We start from the raw sequence: 17,355 nt of genomic DNA, 5'->3' as shown, positions 1-17,355 counted from the left end.
ATTTACTTTATTGATTCTTTCATGGTGCACAACTTGCTGCATGGAGGACAATTTAGGGCCACAAAGATCCTTCATTATCTGACAAATTAATAATGAGTGGCCTCAGAGAAGACATGCGGTGAGACCATGAAACAAGGAAAGACTAGAAAAATAATTGCATGGGTATATGAAACTGCTTACAACATGGTCTGCGGATTATCTGTTCACCATGCTGCTGCTGTCTGGCAAAAGATGCAGAAGTATCCGCCGCAGTACCACCAGACTACGAAGCAGCTTCTTCCCTGGGGCTTTGAGACACTTTAACTCATCCTCATCCGAGTTTTTCTCATGTAGCATAAACCGATTACAACTTGCATTTTGTTTTACAGCCCTGTTTTCTAGAATAAATGCACCTTGGACCTTAAATTATGTTAGTACCTGTGTCGTAATTTCTGAAAAGAGACATTGCTGTTGAATTTTTCAAATGTATGTTTTTTTTGGAGCTTAGAGCATCACAAGCCAAGTGCCATCTTGTTCCATCCTATATCATAAAACGCTATTCATCTCTGCGGCTGATATCTCCAAAACTCAACAACTCACACCCCAAAAAACATAAAGATGGATAAATAGTACTACAGGCGAGAGGAAAAAACGAAAGAAAGAAAGGCAACGTATTTTAGATTTTGGCGTGAACTGTCCATTTAAGTACCCAAAGCTTTATGGGAACATTAAGTCAAACTTGGCAATAAGCAATGAAAACACAAGTGCTCAAATATTCCGGAAGTCAGCAAATATTTGTCACTATCTGAATATAATTAAGTATTAGATAAGATAAACTAATCAGGCAAGCACAAAGGCAGAACTTTAGTTGCTGCCCTGAGAGTTATGGGAGGAACTTTGCCAACCATAATTGATTTAAGTACACCATAATCAAGGAGGGGCAGTTAAGGTGGCACCACACAAGGGTCCATATTTCATTACATGCTGTGTTTAACCTTACCCACTTCTCCTAAAACACACAAGAGGCTCATTATGTGTTTAATATTCACCAGCAGGTGAATAATTTTTATGCAACTCTGATAGTTGGGCTAGATGGATAACTCAATTATCTGAACATCCGTCAGAGCAGAGGGCTCGCTGGCTCTGGAACGCCACCAGCTAAGATTGATGGCTGTAAGACACCAATAGCTGCTGCTTCGCCATCTCATCCAGGCACTGGGCCTGAACACGCCGTTTGATTCTGCAGAAGACCGTTTTTCTCTCCATTTTTTCACCCCCTTTTATCTTTTTTCTTGGGAGCATTGTAGGTGAAGCGTCATTACCCCTCACTCCACTGAAGAGGGGTTCATTATGGGGTTAGTGTGTTGGCAAGACTATTGTTTGGATGATAAATGCAGTTGGTGAGGGCTTTGGAGGGAAAATTAGTTATGTTTTTTTCTTTCTGTCTGCAAAAACATGTCCCCATAGCTCACTCTGCAATGCTTGAGGGCAAACCAAGAACAATTAACACAAGCAATGGGTGAAGCAGCTCAGTTAAAGCAAAGAGGGAATTCATGAAAAATAAGCAAATCACTGGAAATGTCAATCAGGGGCAATGAAGTAATTACAAACACTGCTGTGCAATTCCAAGGGCAGTCAAAAAGAAAACCAAAAGGTTTGGATTCGAGCACTGAAGTCTGAGGAATGAAGGAATGGACAAACATCCTAAACATCAGCCCTTCAGGGCTCGTCTCATAAACGGAGTCAAACTAACGAGATGTGAAAGGAAAATGATGTCACCCCTTCACTCGTGTCCCTCATTTCTCTACTGGTTTATGTTTTTGTGACCACAAAGTACTGACCTCGAACTCACTTCCTTCTCTTTACACACAAACATGCATTACGATCCGTGGTACGTGCGTGCGTGCACTGCGTATGAGGACTAACAATAAGAGAAAGATGAAGCGCATTTTCAAATGTCAGCAGTAAATGTCAATTAAAAATTACAAGGGTGCTGGAAAAGGTAGGGTCTGAAGGGACTGACATTTTTTTTTTTCTTTTTTGACACAACAATGTTTATCTGACCGGGCTGATGGCTGACATGACGGGATCTACTTTGTCAGTTCCTTAATACACTCGGACAAGGCCGCCCCAGTGAATATCAATGAAAGGCACCCGTGGGCAAATATGTGAGGCTCAGACTAACCCTTACAGTCCAATCAGCCTATTAGTATTCTAACAGTCTGACCTACTGTAAACTCAACGCCACGAATACCAAAAGGGGGAGACCAAAGACAGATTAACGCCACTTTCCTCAATCTAAACGAAGAAAGAGGATTGACTTACACAGTGAAATATTTATGGGAACATCTGATCTTCATGTCACGCTGTCTGTGGTGTTAATCAAATCAGCTCTTTTCACAATATTTTAGGTTTGACTGGGACGGCAGTACTTTCTCATCAAACATGGGTTAAGCAAAGCGTTTCACTGTCACCAACTATCTTGGCGACATTCAATGAGGCCTAAAAAAGATGGTAACCATCAAAGATTGGCCCTTTTTAAATCCACACCTCGGTGACTTTTACTTCCTGACGTCAACAATAGTAAAAAAATGAATGACTGAGCTTTTTCCTCTGGAAGGAGGCCATTTCCAAATAAAAAAACTATCAAATACTGAGAAAATAAAACACGCCATTGATTACGACCTTGACCTCATCTCCCGCACTTTAACTGCTCAATGATATTGGATGAGTCATCTTCCATGAAAATCAAATGATGGCTCTGCTGGCAGCTTCAGAGTGAAGTCAGTCATCTAAATTCTGAATGTGGAACCAATACTTTCCTTTCATTTAAGGTACTTAAAGAGAAAAAGAAAATCACTCTTTACATGTTTAACAAACCTGTCTTGGCAGTTATCGCTTAAAATTCAGAATGATTCATTTAACGATTTTTGTTTTCTATAATCCAATAAAAAAGTATGAAGGGTTATCATTAAGAAAGAGTATTGCCAATTTAGTTTGTATAAATTCTAAACTAGAGAATATCAGTAAGAAATAAGTATAACAAGCTATGTTGGATTTATTAAGGTCATCTATGTCAGATAATAGAAGGTTTATTTGAGGTTTGAGAACAGTGTGTATAAAAACCTACACAAAAATCCCATCATGATAAACTGTTTCTTTTTCCGTGTTTTGGACTTGATAGATCCAGAAGCCTGATCCTGATTTGATACTGTACATGCACCGGGAAAACAAAAACAAAGAGAGAGTCTGGCTCTGCCTGCATGGGGCCTGGACCCTCCCGGCGTTCCAGCACCATGTCACAACATGTCAGCTGGCCGTCACGGCTGACGGGGGCCGGGGCCTTAGCGAGGCGAATGGAGGCGGCGTGGGTGACGTTTAGACTTGGTGACTGGAACCTCGTGCCAAGGGAAGCAGGGATGCGAAGACCATGTGTGAGCTAGCCCCCTCTCTTCTCTCGGTGTGTGACTCAACACAGAAGTCGCTCCACCTGATTAACCCAGTTGGAAATTAAGCCTGTATAACACTCAGCATTGGGCTAAATGATGTGGATAATGGTTGAGGACACATCGTGTGACATGGCCAATTTTGCAGACATTTAGTGGGAAAAGACTGTCCTAACCAATATATTTAATGGGACACTTCAAGAGACGTTTAACAAAGTAGGTATTTTATGCATCCATTTCTAGCATTGAGCCACACACACATTTTCATGTGCATACACATACATGAACCTCTGTTGCCTCAGGGTCAGACCACAAGGGCCTGTTCCTGTCCAAAGGTTCTCATGACAACAGATGCGATGGATTAATCACCCATTTCCCAGCTTCCCTTCAAAAACAATATGGGTACTCTAGAAAACAATAAAGCTCACAGGCTGTAAAAGGCTCCAATGGAAGGGGTGGATGTGGAAATAGTGCGATGTACAGATGTACCGTATGGAAGTGTGAGGTTAGTGTGGCCTGTGCCAGGGAGGAAGTGGTTAGCGTTGGCTGACAGAAATGTGAGTTATGATACTGAGAAAAGCTGATTGTAGTTTGTGGTCAAAAAGGAGAAGTCATAAAAAAAAAAAAAAAATGCAAATTAACGAAACATGAGCAGACAATACAAACACGGTGAGTATATGAAGACTCACCTGTTCCAGTAGCTCCAGAACTGCTCGTTGAGATAAGTGCGATGGCTGTGGTCATCTCCGAATGAAGCTTTGCTCTCAATCCAGTGCACAATGTGTCCCTCCACAGCTTTTTCAGAAACAGAAACACACAGCAACACTCAGGAAACCAGTAACAGGAAAACCACACAAGTGAGGGCCTGGAGGGACAGGTGATATTTACCTAATTCCCCCCCCATGTCATTCACAAAAATCAACATTAATATGAGTGTTTTGACAAGTAAATAATCCTCTTTGAAAGGCAAAGGTTAACAGGCAGGTATTTCGAAAGCTGCAAAGACTTTGCACTCAATTTGTTGTCGTCAGCTATTAAATCAATCACCAAATATTTTCATAATCGATTAATTTGTTTGAGTAAATTCCTGACAAACAAAGGTCAAGATTCTCTGAATTTCTTTGGGTTGTGGACAAAACAAGACACGAGATGACATTATCTTGGACTTTGGGAAACACTGATCGTCATTTTTCACAATTTTCTGACATCTTATCGACAAACAATTTATCAAATAATTAAAGGCTTACCCCACCTACATTACCCACAATGCAAATCGGCCACCAAGTGACATCATTTGAGCTTATTAATCAGATTACATGCAGCTTCCTCTGGAGCCACCAATGGCTTTATATTACTTTTTTCACATATGTAGCAGTACTCCCAAAGACCTGTTATCTCAATTCAATATGCAAAATTGGTTGAGATACCCTTTAATAAAATAATCAACAGTTTAAACTACTGTGAAAATAATATTTGCATAAAATACTGACATCTGTATTGTAAATACTAACCAATGGGAACCTCCAGGATGATATCAGGTGTTTTGTCGTAGCCCATAGTTCTCAGTTGGTTTTCATCTACAAGAGATAAAGTGCAGAATTTCAACATCTCACTGTTCATTTGCCATGATTTTACACTTTACTGAACAAGTTCTGGTACATCAATCAAAGGGTAGGTAACCTAACGGCCTTCACCAAGGTGCGGGTACCAAAACGCCTTAGTGTTAGCAAAGAAGAAATAACAGTAGAGGGCAGCGAGCACAGTAAAACCATTAACTACATGTGCCACGTATTCGCTGTCGTTGCACAAAAACCTGTAAAGCCCAGTTAAGGAGCCACTCTCCAGTTTGCCAGAGCATTATAAAATATACACCGAGGGGACAAGGTTGGCATTATAGACTCTGTAAGCCTGACCCCTGCCTGCACAGGCCGTAGCCACTGTCCTTGACTTCTGGTGCGCTTCGGCCATTATCCCTACAACACCTGATTTCTCCATTAAATCTCAGGCTGACCAGGTCATTCAGTTCCAAGGGCCTGCCTCTTTGTCTCCAGCCAAGCTCAACTAATGGGGCATGGAAGGGAATTGAGGAGAGATGGAGGGTGGCGGTGTCAGTGGTGGAGAGGAGGTAGTATCAGCCAAGGGGGAAGAAAGAGAGCTGAGTGAGGTCAGTGAGGCTGCCAGAGGTCTGTGGTACAGAGGGGGCATCCTGGGTGTGGTAATGTGTGTGTAGATGTCCCTCTGATAGGGTGGGAGCCTCTATTCATATGGAGCAGGCTGCTGACATTGTCATGTGGCTCTGATCGCCTTTTTGCATCACCTTTGATTAAAATTAATGGGCCATCCCTGCTGTTGGGTAGCTTACTTCCAATCCATTTATCAGATGGGGTGAGACTGCCTCAGTGGCCCTTGTGTCGCTCGAACTCTTGACAGTTTTAGAACAGTCCTCGGCACAGCTCTGAGGAAAGGTCAGCACTCCAGGTCCAAATAAATGATATGGTCTTAATGGCAAAGGGAATGACTTTTACCCTTCATCACTCATCTGACCTAGGGGATGGCGATGGGATGTGGGTGATGGTAAGAAGGGAGGGTTAAAAAATTCAGTTTCATAATTTCACACCTGGACACCCTGCCGAGATTTAATATTGTTGGAAAAAGACAATGGTGCGAAGGAAGTATAAAATATAACTGGTTAGAGCAGCTATAAGGAGTTTTTAAGTGGTCATGAAACAGTCTCAGTTTAATACAGATGCTTGTACATGACCAAACACGGACATCATTGAGATGACTGGTTATTTCTATAAACTTATTCTAAATGCCTGTCACTGGGTAAGAATACCTGCAAAATTAGATGAAAAGAATCATAGACCAGAAAAGCCTACGTTTTAATTTTCCCTGAAAAAGTTTTGCAGGGAGTTGAACGTTAGCCAGTTAAAAGGAAGCAGGAGGCGAGGGTTTTATTTTTATTGTTATATTTTGTGCGAGTAAGTTAACTAATATGTTTTATTTATTTAATACAAGTTGTGATTTTATATAATATATGAATATATATATATATATATATATATATATATATATATATATATATATATATATATATATATATATATATATATATATATATATATATATATATATATACATATATATATACATATATATATACACATATATATATATATATATATATATATATACATATATACATATATATATATATATATATATATATATATATACATATATATACATATATATATACATATATATATACATATCTATATATATATACATATATATATATATATATATATATATATATATATATATATATATATATATATATATATATATATATAGAGAGATATAGATATATAGATATAGATATAGAATATAGATATAGATATATAGATATATAGATATAAATAGATATAGATATATATAAATAAAAGACATAGCATTATAGGAAATGTTGATAACTTTAAAAATAAAAAAAACTTACAGAGTGACTACATTTGTTAGCTTAAGGATTACATGTAACCAAGGTGTATGAACATCACAAAAACACTTTGTTCCACCATTGTCAAGTTCCTGTATATAATAGTAATTAGTAATAAAAATAGAGTCTTTCATTCTAAGTGTATGCTAAGATGAAGGGCTGTGGTGCTCACTAGAAATGAATTCATAATTCCGGGAAACACTACCACTCTTGTCCACAGGGGCTGCCAGAATCAACCCAAATGAAAGTTCCTTGTAGTTGCTTTAAAATATTAAAAAAAAATACTACAACCACATTTAAAGATTTTCTTTTTTTTCTGTAAAGATTACCCCCCCCTCCCCCACACACACACACACACAACAGTTAAACCAACATAATATTCATGCGAATAGAAACTCTGACATGATAAATAACCTAACCAATCATTACAACTAATGAAACATTAAAACCCACCTTTGAAGCTTTTATTCTTTAACTATTCATACAGCTGGCACATAAACAACCGAGGATATTTGAAACAGATCCTTGTTGTTGGCAAATCAATAGGAGCTAAGATCAACTACATCAGTCATGTCCAGGCCTTCTTTGACTAAGCTTACCAAAAGGCTGCAATGCCATGACCATACTGACTTTAGGAAGGGGATGAGAAGGTTAAGAGGTTGCTTACCTAGAAAGGAAAGGTTCCTCTCCTTCAGTTTGTCACAGAGGAGCACCTCATGCTCTTGGCCAATAGCGCTGGGAACAGAGAGTCAAGGATTCCAACAAATAACAACAGTAGTATATGTATACTGAAATATGAGAATGTTTGAGCAGTGCGGATCTCAATGGGGGCAATAACGTGAAATTCATAATAAGAACACATAAAGTTGCTCATTGTAGGTTGTTGTGGTTTCAACATGAGTGCGTAGATGTTAAGTGATTCAGCTTAACAGAGCATGTGTAGAATTGACATAAGAAAAAGTTAAAAGTCCTCCACTATTGGCTTATGATGTAAAGTAAGAGCCACTTCTCTTTTTGCCGATGTATAGTGCGAGCACAATCAGAGTTTTTAGGTCGACCTTAATCTGCTTTCACAACAAATCTCCAAAGTGCATTACCTAAATGAGGAAGATGAAACAAATGCCCATTTGGCAAAATGCATAGAGCGCCTGGACTGGCTCCTCCACTCATTCCTCTAAAATCCTTGAAGAAAAATGCTTTTAGAATTAATGTCAGTTTGCATCAGGATGCAAGCTCCTCGAAGGAATCCTGCATTTGCAAAAGGCCGGATGTCATACGTGCTTTTCCAAGAAAAGTTCTTAAGGCATTATACTGCCCTCAACAAACACTAATCACTCAAAATGGATTCTAATTAATTAATACATATCGTGATTGGTACAAATGCACTAAGAGCTATTCCTCCCATGTGAGGATGGAGCTCTTAGTAGTGGGCGGTTATCATGAACTCTCTGTGGTGGAGTAACTGACTCCGAGTTGACACTGATGAGCGGACAGCCAAAGAAAGGTAAAAGGGGGGGGGGATGTGGAAAGGGGGCAGGACGGGACAGGGTTGACTGGCTATGAACAGAATGACCCAGCCCCACCACGCACATGAAAGCTTGGACGGACACAATAACATACAGACGTACACATGTACACTCATTCAAATAAGTCTCCTCCCCCAGGAAGGAGTTGGTCTGCTACCCAGCTGCTTGCCCCTAAATAGTCAGGACTCCAGTTCTGCCCCTATAGTCAAGGCCAAACCCTGACTAGAGGAGGAGGGGGGTATTTGTTGGGAAAGAAAGGGAAGGGGAAACACTGGAAACAGGATTTCCAGTTTTTGCAACTGAATTGCAAAAATACACAATGTAGTGAAATTATCAGTTCAAGTTGGACTGATGTGCCCTGAGCTGTCCAAGGTGCTGAACGCCAAACTAAAGAAAATCTAATCAAAAATGATTTTTAATACTGCATTTTCCATAAAACAACACATCATCTGGGTTAAATAAAATACAAAACAAAAGAAACACATTAACCACCGCGAGGCTTATGAATGATTTGTCTTCCTGTATCATAGAGCATTGGGTCTGATCCACTGTGTGCACATAGAGATGCATTCAGATCAGCCCCTTCTCTCCTCCTCTTCCCTCCATCACCTCTCAGCCCCTGTATCGGTGATAGTGGGGTGGCAGGCGGGATGAAACACTTCCCCTGTGAAGCAGAACTTTTATGTCAGGTGAAGCCAGACACATCTCATCCCCTTCAATAGCTCCTCGTCAATTTCAGGCTTAAAATTTTATGGGATAGGATACTGTTTGATGCAGTCTACCAGCGGTCCATAACAGCAGTCATTTATTGTGCACTGAAAAGAGGGGGAAGAAATATTATGGCGTGCGAAAAAAAAAGGAAAAAAAGGGGGGGGGTGGGGGGTTGAGAAGGGTTGGTGAGGTGAGGAAGCCGGTACAGTGCCGGGGAAGAAAAGGAGAAAACACAGGAGATGCTGGCAGATTGGCAGGCATGACCGCCGGCTCTCACGTGACCTCATCAGCAAACATGAGCGGCTGATGCCGTCTGTCAGCCAGGTGGTACAACATCACTTAAAAACTCACTAAGCTAAAGATTTGTTACAGGCAAAAAAAGGTAGGGTGAGAAAAATTATATAGAAATTGAATTTTATAAGAACTGAAAAAAACACTTGACATGATCTCCTATAATATATCAGTTTGAATTGACTTACTTGGTAGATGTTTCTGGCCAAAATTTGGTCTGGAATTAGCGACGGCTCCTTGAGCATGCTGTTGAGCACTGATTTGGAAGCTAGGAACACGACAGAGAAAACAAATACAAAAATCACATTAATATTAGTGTGCGTATTGCATTAAACACTACAGCTTCTCTTACCTACAAATGTGAACAACATATATTCTAATTTCTGCGTTGAATTGAGAGCAAACAGTGACAATACACAGACAAAAGACAGGCTTGACACGCTGTAATTCACCATGCCTCTGTTAGTGCAGTATTTCCACACGAGTCCATTAGATAGCTGCCTGGTGTCTATACAGATTTTCTATAGATAAATGTTTCAGTCCACAGCACAGGAGCCCCATGTAGTTTATCTATGTTATGAACGCCGACTATTCTGCATCTCTCATCGCCGTTCTTGCTCTACTAACATTATAAATCAGGGGAGGGAAAGCTCGCTGGATTGATGCGCTGGCACTGCAACAGCAAAAAATTCCTTAAATCATTTCTTAAAAAGATTTGGATTAAATGGATTGTATCATTGTGTGACGAAATGGTCGAGGCACGCCATTTTAGTGATACATGGTCCTGACAGACTTGCAAGCATTACAGACAATACAAGGAATGTTTCTATTCACATTTCAGGCATGGATGGTGCCTGCGCCACCACTGTACAGATATTCACAAGCTCATCTCGCCAAAAAAAAAAAAAAAAAAAAATGCACAAAGAATATAACTGCTAAAGATGAGACGGCTTATTTGAGGATTTATAAATAAAAAAAACAAACTGCTAAAACAAAAAGAGTGACTTGGGTGCACATTAACCAACACTGACTAGATCATAAAGCGTCTGTTAAATGCATTTCATTAATAAAGAAGAACATTTTAAACCCTTTTCTCCCTGTCCTGTCTTCCTCTTTGCATTTATTTCGTATGTACGACTCCCTGAGAAAACTATCACAGAGGACAAACATCCCTCATCCACCTTATGATGAAATGAAAGAGGCGGGAGGGTGAAGAACAACAAAACGCATTCAACGCTCCCTCCTCTCTTTCTGTTTCTCCTTCTTTGTCTCCATCCCTCTCTGCCATCTCTTTTTTTTCCCCTCCCTACCTCCTTTCTCTGTTCCAGTCTCCCCCAGCCACAGTACTCTCCCAGCCCACCCCATAACCTCACACTCCCTCTTTAGAGCTGCGAGGCACACGGCCGTGCTTTATTTCTTTGCTCATTTTTCTCGGAGATTGGTACCCTCGCACGCAGATCCATACCATGCTCCTGTGCAGCGCGGGCGGCGGTGAAGAAAGAGGGTTATATTTTCCCCTTGAGTTAGGACACCTCATGACAAATGATAATGGATAATCAATAAAGCGGGAAATATGAGGCAGCAAACTTTATGAAGCCAGGAGACATATTACTCCCCAACAACACTGGTTTCCCTTAACAAAGTCACTACTCGACTGTGCCTAATAATCTGAAGGAAAATCAAAGGACCGGCAACCACATCAGCAATATTGGCAACTTATTCCACTTTAATGGCATTTTGATTGATTTTTTCCCTCTTCCTAATGGTCGTTTTATAGATTTGACGCTGCTTCTGCAAAACAGTAGTGTGTAATAAACCTCCCCGAAGGCAAACGGTAGCCATTAAAGCTCTTGTCTTACTAGCGCTCATAATTGGAGGTTGACCACCACCACATTTTGGTCTCTCGCGTAACACACACAAACACACACTGCCAGGACTTGGGCTTCTCCCTCTCCCTCTCCCTCTCTCCTTCTCCTCTGTGATATTTTTGGTAGCTGGCCATTACAAGGCATAGGATCCCTTTTTCTCCTGCTCTTTTTGAGCGATGGGGTTAAAAATAGCCATAAAGAGGTGACCTTGGCGCTGACATTGTGGAATTTCAGCCAAGCATTGACCTGATGAAAATGGAAGGCCGGGCCGCTAATAAATCAGGATGCTTTTAAAATGAGTTTACCCTAATGCTCATTCATCACGGGCTGTAATGCCATTTGCAGGCCCAGGATCCGCTGCTGTGCACAAACACAGCAGTAAATAACAACAGGGCCCTTGCATCCCTCGCATCGTTGCAGCCTCCAACATCAGCATACATTTATTAAAGACGCCCCCGCCTTGCACGGCAGCACTCCTCTATGACACCCTGAGCTCCTCTCTCTGCCATGCACACACACACACACGGTGCTCTTTAAATACACACACTCAAGGCGCACGCAGACGCACACATAAAACATGTGCAGGAAAATAAAAAGCATAATCTGAAGAACACCAGACACAGAGAACAAAGCCCTGCAGCACGACTTTGCACCTTGTAAACAGTCGCCAAATTTACTGTAATTGTCCCATGTTGGTATAAATTCTGACTAAGGCACCGTATCACACCGTCAACATCTGAACAGAGAGAACAGAGAAGAGGAGAATAATAGATGTGAGAAGCTACGCCTCCATTGGGATTTGCTAAAGAAAACAGCCAGTGTAAACAAATCACAAGCCTGTTTTCATATGCAGCTAAAAAAACAAAATAAACTATATCAAGGCGAGAGTAGGAGCGACATAACCTTGGCTTGATTTCTCGTTGCTTACTTGTGTCATTTGTAAGTGCTCTTCCTTTCTCCACTAGGGTGAAAAAGTCATTATCTCAAACGCGAAAAAATGTTTGGAAACCTCATTAGATCGCAACATTTGTTGAGGGAGGACCGTAATAAACAATAACGGATGACGATTGTTATTGCCCCTGACACTGATGAGCTCCTCTGCAAGTTTGTTTATTAATTAAAAAACCCACTTTCTTTTTTTTTACCACTCATGGCTGCGTCGGCGGGGGCTGCTTACACATTTCCTCTATATGCCCACGCCCCCCCCCTTCCTCCCTCCCCTCCCTCAATACTCCCCGTGCACCAGCCATTGAGCTGTGGAGGGGCACTCGTTCATCAAACTTCATGGAGCAAGGGAGAGACAGGTCCTGATAATGTGCGCCGCTAAAGCTGATTTTCCATGATGAATCTCGGAGCATATAAATTGGCTAATATCTGAAAACATTTACAGATACTAGAGGAATTGACTACTTGTGGGACATGATGGATGAGGCTCCGCGACGCTGGCCGACAGCTCTGCAAATCTCTGCGGCTGCCTAAAGCCCTCATTTGATTTTCCAATTTACTCCTTTTAAATTTATCCTCCCGTATTGAAAAAAAAAAAAAAAAAAAAAAAACAGAAGATGGGAAAGACAGAGAGAGAGAGAGAGAGAGAGAGAGAGAGAGAGAGAGAGAGAGAGAGAGAGAGAGAGAGAGAGAGAGAGAGAGAGAAAGAAAGATAGAGGGGAAAAAAAAGTGTCTGTTTTTTTTTTTTTGTAAGCTATCTATGGTGCTGTGTAGGTGCTAGTTGATGATATGAGGTGGTATCTCCTGTGCAGGAGGAGCCCAGTCCCTGAAGAGGTTACTGGGGCAGAACTGATCCGCTTCCACCTGATTCTCCCTGATAGCGGTGAGATGAGACTCTACATTTCTGTGTGTGTGTGTGTGTGTGTGTGGGTGTGTGTGTGTAGCGGTAGTAATAGTAGATCTGGGGAGGCTCTTGCTATGGAGAGAGGCTTCCTAGGTCAGGCCATTAGACTGTGGCAGAGGCTGACTGGAGCTTCTCTGCTGAAAAGGAGTAATTAGTATACTTGTCAAGTGAAGTGCCACGCTGCTGCTTACCTCCCTTGCACCCACCCCTCGCATGCATATACACACACACACAGGCACGGGGAAACACTCATCCTGCCTTTGCCTCCTTACTCCCCTCCTTCTTGCTAATGAAGTGCCCTTGCTCTCATTATATGAAAAAAAAAGGCTGCATATACACACCAGCTCAACCACGGCAGAGAGGTGAGAGAGAGAGAGAAAAGAGGAGCACTTGAAGACAAGAGAGGAGGAACCATAACAATCGCGGTGGAAGTTGAGATTTTGCCAGATAGAACATAACACAATATTCAGTTATCAACACGTCTGATCTGCAAAACACTGAAGCCATTACGAATTCTGTCACGGAACCAAAGGATCACAGTCGACGGGTAACGTTCTCGCAGTGTTAACATCAAACGCGAGACGTTTATAACCTTGCGTACAAGGCTTCTGTAAAGGAATGTGACAATAAATCTTAAAGGCGGTCGAATCACATAGTTACAAAACATGGAGCAGCAATCTAATCTGGAGCTGGGCCTTGGGAAAATGGAAAAGGTCAAATAGCTAGCAAAATTGCCTCCTCAAAAAAGTATGTCTAAATCTAGAGGCCCATCAACCCCTGTCAAAGGAGGAATAGGAAGAAAGATGAAGAGATAGTAGGAGTGGGGAAAGAAAGAACTGGAGCTCCCCCAATGTGCCTGCTGGGGACTCCGAAGAGGCAGCACCTACAGACATAAAGCTGAAGTGACAATAAAGCTGTTTACAATGCAGCTGTGTCATTTACAGAATAAAAGTAGCCTGAGACATCATGTACACATGTGCAGGTTTCATCCAGTTTATGATATTTGTCCCAATGGCTGCAATTAACAATTCCTTTCATTTTCGATCAAACTGTTTGGGGTGTGAAATGACTGAATTCGTGGGAATAATGTTATTGAGTGTTTCCCAAAGCTCATGATGACATCTTAAATGTCTTAATTTGTCCAAAAGCTAAATATTTTTGGTTTACTGTCATAGAGGAGCAAATAAAACAGAAATAATTCACTTTTAAAAGGCTGGGATCAGAATTTTTTTTAGATTAAAATAAGCAAACATTAAAAAGATTGATTTTCAGACAATTTGCTGACTAATTTAATAGTTAAAAACTAATCAGTTACCCACACAAGCTCCATCTATCCCTGCCGGCGAGAACATTTTAAAAAAAAGTTTTTGTTGCAGTACAGGTAACACATCATTTACATCATTAACTTGATTCCAGACATAGTTTTTCATTAATCAATTTAAAGTATGTTGTTTGGATCATCAGTAAAACACCACACGTTTGCTTGCTCAAGTCGTTCAAATGTGAGTGTTTTACAACTTTTTTTTTTCCTATTTTCATACATTAGAAATCAAATCACTTTAGTTTTTTGGCTGTAAGAAAAACATTTTTAATTCAGTTTGGTTATTAAATTCAATTTTATTTTATTGTCACTATATCTATATATTATTAAACAGCAGTGACAAAATGTGATAGTAAATAAAAGAGAAAATGTATAACGTGCTAAATATTTTATAAGAAATCCAAAGCCAATAAAAATAAGCAATTGTATGACGTCACTCAGATTTAACTGTAATGAAAATAAATGTTTTGTTTTTTTTCATTATTGCCATCTAAGCCAATATCTACAAAGAGTACCTACATGTCACATTTATATCCCATATTTAGGACAACTCCACATTAGCCCATAACAACACTGAAACTCCGATACACTGAAACCGTCTCAACTGGTTCAAATTTATGTATTTTTCGAACCAAATCATATCAAACTCAGCTTCTAGTGACCTTAAAATAGTGGATATAAACAGTGTAAAAGTGCACATGTGACCTTTCCTCCTCTACTGCCCGGTCCATTTTCATGAGACAAGGAGCATTATGGATGTTGATATCATATTCAATACGTGATAAAACTGCTTTGAATGTATTGATTTATTTACAAGCGCCACCAGATAGTCTTTCATTCTGCTTGACTGATGCGCTCTCCAATACTTTTGCTGCAAGGAGAGAAGGGGGGGAAGGCAGCTTGTTGGTGGTGTCGTCATGTTGAGGTGCTGTGTGCAGCTAGTGGGAAGGAAGGAAAGAGGGGAGGGGAGGGGAGGGAGGGAGGGAGGCAGTGGGGGGGGGGCAACAACAAGCGAGCAAAACAAAACAAGGAAGGGACAGAAAACAATTTAAAACTCTGTATTGATCCAGCACTAGTGATTGTACATATATTCCACAGTCCCAAAGGCCCCATTCCTGTGTCTCTTAAATGCAAAGGGAAGGAGAAAGGGAATAAAAAAACGATGGTGCTAGGCAAAGGCAAGCCACTCACCCAGTTGGGGGTAATGTCCCTTATATAGAAGTCTATTGATCTTTGCAGCGCGCCTGCCCGCCCGCCCTCCCTCTGGAGTCCGACAAAAAAACACACAAACACGCACACACATGCACACTGGAGCACAGTCTGGTGCTGCAGGGGGCCATGACGGATATGCCTGACAATAGCAGTGAACCAACCTGTTAGCTAATTGCCAGCAAAGACAATTATCCTTGCATTGTTTCATAATGGCAGCACATTACTGGAGTCTAATATACACACAGGGAGATTGGAGGATTTGACCGCGCAGTCCATGTGGGCAGCAATTCATTTGCGGAGGCCACAAGGGTCACGAGGACACTGCGGGGAGGACTCTGTCAAAACAGAAGTCACCCTCAAAGCGAGTGACTTTACAGCTGGCAAAGGTACAATATAATGACATCTAGGCCTGTCACAATAAATTATTTTATTGGATGATATATTGACCCACAAATAGTCTTGATAAACAACATTATTGTCATTTTAAGACCATTTTATAACAATGACATGATGATAATTAACATTTTCTAATTCTTAATAATATTGAGACAATAGAATTAAAACATTGAAAAATATAAAACCACACAACTAAACAATAAATATCAAATGGATTCTCTGGCACCATTAACACAAATTGGACTTCAGTAAATATTCAACATTTGGCAAAGGGGTATAGTCTTTCATTAATAGGCAAAGAAGGGCCAGGGACAACAACTCCCATGATCTTGTGCTCCTTACATATTTTGTTTTGACTGAGAGGCCCCTAGTGGAAGGAAATTACAAAATGTGTTTAATCTGATCTAAATCGCAGCGTCTCGTCACAGCGTGAAGCCTTGAGTCGGGCTGATCTGGATCTATGATTATCCCGGAGAAGCCATCTAGCTTCTGTGAAATCACTCTCTACAAGAGGAACCACGACATTAGTCACTAGCCTGCGAACACTGAAACACGACGCGCTTACATCACCGTTTTGAAATTAAACAACGATCATCCAGGAAGTTTCATCCGCTTCAGATCTATTCTGAGCAATAATAAAGCATGCTTCCACTGTATGGAGATGGAGGGATGCAGCGTGCTATTATCCGAGACGGAGTGCTTCTCCTGGATGAATGCTCTGTTCTACAAGCTGCTCAGACTAGTATTTTGACAGGCAGTGGATAACGGTGGGTCCAAAGCAATCACATCTTTGACTTTGACAAATGGCTGCGCTGTGGCGAAGTTGAAAATAACACACATCCACTTTAATCTCTTTCTTGATTAAATTGGAAGCACGTCTTTTTGACATCATGCGATTCACTCTCCAAGCACTGACTACTGCACAGATACGCACACAATCCTCAAGATCGGCCTGTTGAAATGATATGGACCCGTGTGTGCATGCGATATCAGGAGTTGCCGAGTGAGGGGGGAAAAAAAAGGAGAGAAGGAAGGGTTTTTTTTTGTGTTTGAGTTAACAAATGACACATGTATAAAGGTAGAACTGCAATCGATGCCAATATTTGGGCCAGAAAGATATTACAGAGGATGACATAAGAATGGTCCAGAGAGGGGAAAAAAAGAAATGACACTAACCAGAATGTGCGTGGACAATTATTCACACCATTTCTGGACAATCTCTTTGACAAGTTCAACAAAAATATTTGCGTCTGGAATTTG

At 40.8% G+C, this 17,355-nt stretch overlaps 1 protein-coding gene across 2 annotated transcripts in view; it reads right to left on the bottom strand.

Annotated features, from left to right (window-relative positions):
• cdin1 (CDAN1 interacting nuclease 1) overlaps window positions 1–17,355 on the bottom strand; it is a 60,270-nt gene that overhangs the window by 24,252 nt on the left and 18,663 nt on the right. For both annotated transcript variants that reach the window (XM_030392345.1, XM_030392346.1), the window contains 5 exons: window positions 9,638–9,717; window positions 9,213–9,262; window positions 7,589–7,656; window positions 4,937–5,002; window positions 4,115–4,220 (listed from right to left, as the gene is read on the bottom strand). In XM_030392345.1, the coding sequence (XP_030248205.1) occupies window positions 4,115–4,220; window positions 4,937–5,002; window positions 7,589–7,656; window positions 9,213–9,262; window positions 9,638–9,717 (370 nt within the window). The remainder of the gene's footprint in view (window positions 1–4,114; window positions 4,221–4,936; window positions 5,003–7,588; window positions 7,657–9,212; window positions 9,263–9,637; window positions 9,718–17,355) is intronic.

This window comes from Sparus aurata, chromosome 16 (assembly GCF_900880675.1).
Source record: "Sparus aurata chromosome 16, fSpaAur1.1, whole genome shotgun sequence".
Classification (NCBI taxonomy): Eukaryota; Metazoa; Chordata; class Actinopteri; order Spariformes; family Sparidae; genus Sparus; species Sparus aurata.
The sequence above is the reverse complement of the archived record's forward strand: the minus strand, read 5'-3'. Positions and strand labels throughout refer to the sequence as shown.